We start from the raw sequence: 8,273 nt of genomic DNA, 5'->3' as shown, positions 1-8,273 counted from the left end.
AAATATTGTCATGTACTCGATGACAATGAAATTCATATAATTAACCATATATTTGTGCTTAATTTTTTTTTTGGTACACATGTATTTGTGCTTAATGGAGACTTGGAGAGTACTAGGCTAAAGTCCATTCAATGACAAATTGTTCTACAGGACTATTTTATAGCATAAGACCACCCCATAACTTAAAAGCCAAAATAATTAACTTATAACTCCTTTTTTTAAATCAAATAACCAAAAGAATGAAAAAAATTAGTTAATAGACTTGTAAAAAAAAATATTTTATGTTGATAACCTAAAATTTTATATTAATAACTTGTATATTTAAATATGTTAGTTTTTATCATAAAATGCCATGTTGTTAAAATAAAATTAAAATATGAATTAAATTAAATATTATCTTTGGGCTTCTCTTTTTGGATCAGTCTTATACACGAGCTGTGAAATTCAGTTTAGTATTCTCTTTTGAGTTGGGCTTTCTAGCCATATCGGAGCGATGGGTCTTTGTTTCTAATTGGGTCAGACAAATAAGAGTATTTTCTACATACTGGGTTCATTCTACTCTTTTCCTTTTGGTTGGGCTAACCCAAGATATGACCCAATAGCCTACATCCTCTATGCTCCTCAAACCCACCCAACATTTAGACCTCTGCAAACGGGTCAATTAGGTCGGGTTCATGACGGGTCAAATCATATTTATGTTATGGATTCGATTAGGTCGGGTCCAGCTCTTTTGGCTCTGGGTGGGGTCGGGATCATTTTCAAGTATGTTATTAGCAAGTTATTTAGGCTATTGGCCAATGTAAAATAATATTCGTTCAAGGTCGAGGCAATTCAAGTTACGTGTCAAGCTCGGGTCTTCGCTTCCATGTCCGTTCGGTTACACGTTGAGGTTATTCGGTTCGTCAAGTTTACCGGGTCTATCAACCGCTATATAAGGCCCTCCTATAATAAGACTAGACCTACATAATAAGGTAATTGTGCTCATTGTGATTAGTCTAATCTTATACTAAAACTTCAAAATTACGTACTCCCTCCAATCCAATCCCAATGGATACAGCAAGTATTCGCCTCGCCGCGTATAATACCCGAACCATGACCGACCCGAGTTACCTGATCGCCACCCCCACGGCCCACCCTTATCAAGCCGTCTTAGGTAAGAAAGGAATTGCCAATCACTCTTCAAGGATGTTTGATTTATTGCACCAAAAAAAATGTTTGATTTAGCTAAGAAATCAGAAATTCCATCTTCAATTGATCAAATCCTCATAAATTGGGTGAAGAATTGAATGAATATTTAGGACTGAAATCAGCTCTGAAAATGCTTTAGTACATTTAGTTAAAATGGCGTGGGACAATTATGCACACCAAATGTTTGACGAAATTACTGAGATACTAAAACTACTGTTGAAAAGATGGAAATCAAAGGATCTAATCTTACGAAGGCGAAATAAACTCGAGAACTCGATCCGCAGATACTGTCATGATTATATGTTGGAGTGGAATGTTAACAAAAATGCAGTAGGAAAAGAGCATTTGTGATATTGGTTAATAATAGTCTCTCCTTGCTATTTGAAGGTGCATTTTTAATTCTACTTAACTCGTCTACGTCTACGATACACGTGCTAATACAGTAATTGGACCTAATTGAAGCTGTTAAATATGTTCAGGTGCAAATAATTGCAGTATGACTGAAGCTGCCGGATCTTCAGTATGAAGGTACATTTTGATTGTTCATAGTTCGTTCGTTCAGTAGTTAATATCAGCATATAAAACCGTTGATTGGGATTCGACCATCAGCTTAAGCTTTTGGTTGAGATTGTCTTCTTGCAGGATTTCTCACAGTTAATGCTCGACCTGCTGTAAACTATGAGCACTTCTACTGTCATCACATTTACAGATGCATAATTGCATTATTTGCATACAGTATACAAAACCAGTATACTGATATTCATTATATGTTTATTGATCTGAGATTCTGAGGAATAGATGATGCAATACCCTACATTATCTACGTGCTTGCGAAATTGGTGGTACAAAATTTGCGACATTGATATTCCAACTTTCCGACTATTATATGTGCATGACTTTTCCAAATGACTTCTTGGTCATCTAATAGAGATAAACTTTAGTAACCCCACTTACCATTAAAATGTTAACTTATGTGTGTGCACTTTTGTTTACCAGTTTATGTGCTTACTAGTATTTGATTAGTATCCGCACATGTCTAATCACTTTATCTCGCTCTGTAAGTGAACTAGTCAAAAATTGACCCCAATAGAAAATTCCACCCTTTTCAACCACGAAGTTTTTGACAACTTAAACTTTACTGAACTACTAGTCATTGGACTCGAATCTGATAAATGACCAGTTAGATAGGTAACTGGCACTTTGATAATTTTCATTGCTGTGTTGGTCAGTGTGACTGTGTCCATGAATTTAGAATTTAAGCTCACTGTTTGTGTAGACATTATATGCCATTAAAATTCAACATTCCATCTTGTTGTCTGTGTCTCCTCATGTATATATGACGTTTCCCAACTCCGATAACTAATCTATGTGATGAAAATGTGTCACACAGCACAATTTGTAGAGGCATGCAGGTTACAAATTAGCGTAAAAGCATAAATGACAAATGGCTGATCTGAGTGAAACAATTTAAAACATAAATTTCATGGTAAAACGTCTGTCCGATAAAAAGTTTGGAGTAAATATATATGGTGGGGTGTCTAAGTTGTCCACGAGTGTGCCTGTAGAGGCATTTCTGCTAAGCCTATAATGTCAGATTAGTCAAAACTCTTTTTGAGACCACATGATTATTCTGTGGCTTCCTGTAACACAATATAGGACTAGAAATAGTGTATGAGCTAGTCTCAATACCTTCCATTTTGATGGCTGTCGTTGATCTCTGGAGTATTTTTGTGATATTTTCGTCAATGGAAATAAATATTTGGAGTCCTCAGAGATCCACAATGTCTACAAGTAATCTCTTCTCATTCATTTTATTACATGTGCTCTTGTTTTCAAAGCCAATACAACGATGCAACGCCAGCAGTAATTGCTTAGAACAAGGTTCTTGGATCACCAACGACATTAGTACTAATAGCACCATCCTGTCGTCTCCAGGAAATGTATTTGAGCTTGGATTCTTCACCCCTGGTGGAGGCTCTGGCAAAAACTGGTATTTAGGCATATGGTATGGAACTGATACGAGCATGAAGACAGTCGTATGGGTTGCTAATAGGGATAACCCTTTGCACGAATCTGATGCCTCTCTTATAGTACAAGAGAGTAATGTGCTGCTAAAAAAAACTGGTACAATCTACTGGTCGAGCGATCCTAACTCGACTTCTCCCAATTCAGTCCGCCATTACAGTAATATTTCATCGAAAAGCATTCTGAGTGAACATGGCGGAAACAGCACACAACACTTGCCCAGATTCAATTCGACAAAACTATGTCTAGGTGATGATGGTGACTTGACTCTTGAACCAAGAGGTCCATTAATGCCCAGATGGCGAAGCTTTGATCAACCAACTGATACATTTCTTCCAGGAATGGTTGCAAATGGAAACGTTCTGAGATCCTGGCAAAGTCAACATTCACCAGCGGCTGGAGATTTTATATTACAGCTAGACCAAGAACTAACTGACCTTATTATTATTAACAATAAAATAGGGGTACCTGACTGGGAAAATACAGAACCCCTTGAAAACCAGATACAAAAAAAGTTAATTGGCTTATTGAACGGTGAAAAAACTGCGCATATCCTTACAAGATTGGTCATGAACTTTACTGGACATGTCCAGCTATGGGAAAGAGATAATTCAGCTGGTTGGTCCTTGAAGTGGTTTGAGCCAAAAGATGGGTGCAGTTTATACAATGTGTGTGGGTATTTTGGCATTTGTAATAGCTATAATAGATTACTATGCAAGTGCTTGCCAGGATTCACGCCTGTCGACCCGCCAAACTGGGATTTCGGAGACCATTCAAGTGGATGTATGTCGAAATCACAATCGTGTGGGAGAAAGCCAGATGTTGACGACATGTTTTTGACATTACCCATGATGAACGTTGGGCTTTGGAATTTTGAGAACTCTGCAGTGGACTGTATGACTGAATGCCTCGGAGATTGCGACTGTATAGCTTACTCTAGTGATAATGCCAATCTCACTGGAACAGGCACTGAAGGCAGTTGCAAGTTATGGAAGTCCACTAAGCTTACTGGGTTGCAAGAGGAGTATGCTGGAGGGCTTACCCTTCACGTTCGCACCACACACTCTGCCGTAGGTATATTTCTTTATTCGTGCAACTATAATCAAAGATTGTTGGCTTACTGGCTTGCAAGAGGATAACACTTGCCTATTGTTTGGATGAATAAATAGTCAATTATCCTTGTTTGGATAGTAAATTGGGTTCACCGGAAAATGTATCCAGGTTCCCTCCTTCCAGCCGTTCCACCTATAATCAAAGATTGTTGGCTTACTTTTTCCGGTACTAAGCTCTAAAACAGGGGAAATCAGGTTCAAGCAATTAATTTCAATGAAAACAGAACTGAGTAGTCATTATAGAATGATTGTCCGAATGATATGTACAGGCTTGTTCCCAACTTGGCTGAAAGTTGTTTTTAACTTGATTAAGTCGTTCTTCTCGACGATTTTGTTCAGAATCTTACCAAGGATTGTTGTTCTTTAGTAAGCTTCAATACTTGCCTAAACAAACATTGGTAATACCAGAAGTAGACTTGATCAAAACTTGTTGATTTTTGAAAGTAGTTAATTACATGGGTAATTGGGTATTCCTTCAACAATTTGATGTAAATCCTAAGCAAATTCTGATTTTTTCTTTTTTTTTTTTTCATATATGGCAGCTCTAACTTCAAGAGACTGTAACCCTTGTGGGACTTATAGTATCCCCTATCCTCTCAGCACAGCTTCAAATTGTGGGGATCCTTCATACTTCCATTTTCACTGTAATACTGCGACTGGCCAGGTTGTTTTCTCAACTTCCATCGGCAAATTCATTGTTACTGTAATCACTCAAGAGACGGAAACATTTTCCATCCAAGTTGGTAATGACAATAGCTGTGACGGTAAAACTGTAGAGTCGATGGTTATGTTAAACATGTCGTCTTCCCCATTCCACGTCAGGAACTGCACTGTTGTTAGCAATCAACCTTCAATGGATATTGACCAGCCTTTGATTGAACTTGAGATTGGTTGGCAATCACCACTTGAACCTGCCTGCACTTCGTCCTCAGATTGTCGTGATTGGCCCCATACTACTTGCAAGACCGCAAAAAGTGGTAAAAAGAGGTGTCTTTGTGCATCAAACTTTGATTGGGATGGCTTGAATTTGAAATGTAAAAAAGGTGAGTACTTAATGAGAATGTTCTATAGATTATAATCTTACTGTTCTGGTACACATTTTCATTATTAAATGGCTTGAATTTGAACTGTACATCATCCGATATTTAATCTATAGGAATTCTCAGTCCAATATATTTGTCAGTCATATACTGATTTCTTTGTGGTGTTAATTAAGATAAAAATGGTGATACTAACAATGTAATGTAATAGATATTTTATCTTCTGTTTTTTATTCGGGAGTTGATCATAACACAAACAATCTCCCTTTTCTCCCATTTTAAGTTGCTTCTGTCAAGGTTCTGATTGCTTGCGTAGCTGCTGCGCTAGCAATTGTTCTTTTCGGGGGCATGGTGTTCATTTACCGAAAAAGAAGAACTGCCCGAGAAACAGGTAACTTGGATAACTTTTCATTATACATGTTTAACTTTTTGTTACATAATATGTATGAAAGACCGGAAGGTAATGCAATTTATAGAGTTCTTCCCAATCAATCTACAATCCCCACTCAGTAATTCTAACTTCTTTTCAGGTTCTGTTGAGCTCATGGGAGATAATAGTGAACCAATAGACTTGCCTTTTTTCGCCTGGGAAAGCATATTATCTGCTACAAATAAGTTTGCAGATGAAAATAAGCTTGGAACAGGAGGCTTTGGTTCTGTATACAAAGTAATACTTGCATCTTTTACTTCTTCCCATTTAAATTGTTCTTTTGGTGGTCAAATGAGATGTCGACATTGTCGCTTGTTTTCTCATAATATTATTTTAAAAACTTCTCCAAAAAAATGTGGTACTGATAAATCAAACATGACAGTAAATTATACCTCTACATGTGGTAGGAGAAATTAATGGTCAGACATCAGTCGACCACGAAAGTAAAGTAAGGACAGTAAATATTGAGGGACCTAGTATTTCTTATCTGTTTCCTCTAAAAGTTAGATGACCTGTTATTATGTGGGCACAAATGCACAATACATTCAGGGATCCCTTCCAGATGGACAGGAAATCGCTGTTAAGAGGCTCTCTAGTGTATCAGTGCAAGGCGCTGAGGAATTTCGGACTGAGGTTGTGCTGATTGCCAAACTTCAGCACCGAAACCTTGTAAGACTGTTAGGATATTGTGTGAAGGCAGACGAGAAGATCTTGGTCTATGAATACATGCCAAATGGAAGTCTAGACGCTTGTTTATTTGGTTAGTCTCATTTTCAGCTTTGCTTAAGAGTTAAGACCATTTGCCTTGCATTATTAACATTTAAGTTATGCGTACCATTTCCGAAAAGATGAAACTTTATCTGGGAACTTGGATTGGGAGAAGCGGTTTGACATCATATCTGGAATTGCTCGAGGCCTTCTATACCTCCATCAAGACTCAAGACTGAGAATCATCCATCGAGATCTGAAACCAAGCAATGTCTTGCTTGATGACGACCTCAATCCCAAAATTTCAGACTTCGGCATAGCAAGGATTGTTGAAGGGAAACAGACAGAGTCAAACACGAAAAGGGTTGTTGGCACATAGTATGAAATACCTCTACTTCCTAGTTCCTACTGAAACTCAAGCCTCTTAGTTTTAGTTAACATTCTCGTCATTTTCATACTGACAAATTTTCCATGCTGCAGCGGGTACATGTCTCCAGAGTACGCCTATGAAGGGATCTTTTCTATCAAATCCGATGTTTTCAGCTTTGGCGTGGTTGTGTTGGAGACCATTAGTGGTAGAAGAAATTCAAGGATCTTCATATATGAGCATGGTCTAAGTTTGCTAGGACATGTAAGTGTCAATAAAGTTCTGCTTCTAAACTCTCCATCCCAATTATTTTGTCCTTATTTAACTTTCGTTGCCAAACCTTGAAAAAACATTACAAAGCTGTGATGAAGCAGTATCACAGCCCAAATTTAACGCTATGACTTCTGAGGACGGTCTTTAGAGGGATTTATCTTACCTATAATCTGATTAAAATGTGGGTTTAGGCCTGGAAGCTGTGGAGTGAAGATAGAGGAATGGAGTTGCCGGAGTTAACACTGAGAAAATCATGCAATATTTCGGAAGTGTTGAAGTGTATTCAAATAGCGTTGTTGTGTGTACAAGAAGATCCTAACGACCGTCCTACCATGTCAACCGTTGTCCTCATGCTCAGCAGTGAAAATGCAAGTCTTCCGTCACCAAAACAGCCTGCTTTTGGTACTCGAAAGCCACCCCTTGAGGCCACCTCGTCTTCTAGTGCAGTCGATTTGAGCTTAAATGACGTGTCTTTAACAGTATCCACATTAGGACGATAACTCGGTAAGTCACATAGTAGGGCTCTAGCTTGCTTATGATCATTACCATTCCATCTTCGTACTACTATGGAAAAGTACAGTAAGATTAGACTAATTGGTTTGTAATATATACAGGTGACCGAACGAAACAAATACTCATTTAAGTCTCAAGATCTGAAGCAGTGGCGGATCTTAAGAGTTTTGCAATGGGCAAAAGCAATGCTGAGTTTCTAAGTTTGTGTATTAATTGGATTAAATAAGATTAAAGCAATAGTTTGTACAAAATTCAAAAAAAAAAACTGTTGTATATATCACGATTTTATTACACACGCGTTATATTATACAAACTACTGCTAGTGTGGGTAATTATGGTGTATTATGTATAAAACTCTTATATTTTGTCACGGTTGTAACTTGTAAGGACAGTCGATACCATGCTTCCATCTATTAAGGATGCGTTTTCATCAAGTGAACATTTCATGTCAATTTTGGTCATTTCACAAATTCCAGTGATGTTTTATTTCGATTTGAAATGCGACACGTTAGGAAAACAACTCTTTTATAAGACCGTTATCTGAGAGCATGACAGCATAGAAAGCTCAAACGTATACTCTAGTATGAAACTAGTGAGAGATGCTCGAGAGTTGAGAG

At 37.7% G+C, this 8,273-nt stretch overlaps 1 protein-coding gene across 1 annotated transcript; it reads left to right on the top strand.

The window, feature by feature from the left end:
- Positions 1-1,174: 1,174 nt before the first annotated feature.
- Positions 1,175-7,942, top strand: LOC141653069 (G-type lectin S-receptor-like serine/threonine-protein kinase At4g03230). Its single transcript, XM_074460711.1, has 10 exons — positions 1,175-1,575; positions 1,668-4,287; positions 4,868-5,368; positions 5,649-5,756; positions 5,896-6,032; positions 6,345-6,555; positions 6,644-6,881; positions 6,984-7,134; positions 7,335-7,647; positions 7,758-7,942. The coding sequence occupies exons 2-9, from the start codon at positions 2,889-2,891 to the stop codon at positions 7,641-7,643; spliced, it is 3,054 nt and encodes a 1,017-aa protein (XP_074316812.1). The 5' UTR covers positions 1,175-1,575; positions 1,668-2,888; the 3' UTR covers positions 7,644-7,647; positions 7,758-7,942.
- The last annotated feature ends 331 nt before the right edge of the window (positions 7,943-8,273 follow it).

The sequence above is a fragment of the Silene latifolia genome, chromosome 4 (genome assembly GCF_048544455.1).
Source record: "Silene latifolia isolate original U9 population chromosome 4, ASM4854445v1, whole genome shotgun sequence".
In the NCBI taxonomy this organism is placed as follows: domain Eukaryota; kingdom Viridiplantae; phylum Streptophyta; class Magnoliopsida; order Caryophyllales; family Caryophyllaceae; genus Silene; species Silene latifolia.
Note: the sequence above shows the minus strand (reverse complement) of the source record. Positions and strands in the feature narration are given on the sequence as shown.

What these genes read in the sequence shown, in the direction of transcription:
- LOC141653069 (XM_074460711.1), top strand. Translation starts at nt 2,889, where the DNA reads ATGGCTGTCGTTGATCTCTGGAGTATTTTTGTGATATTTTCGTCAATG. An exon ending in CACCACACACTCTGCCGTAG is followed by an intron (nt 4,288 to 4,867) that starts GTATATTTCTTT and finishes CATATATGGCAG; the next exon opens with CTCTAACTTCAAGAGACTGT. An exon ending in GAATTTGAAATGTAAAAAAG is followed by an intron (nt 5,369 to 5,648) that starts GTGAGTACTTAA and finishes TCCCATTTTAAG; the next exon opens with TTGCTTCTGTCAAGGTTCTG.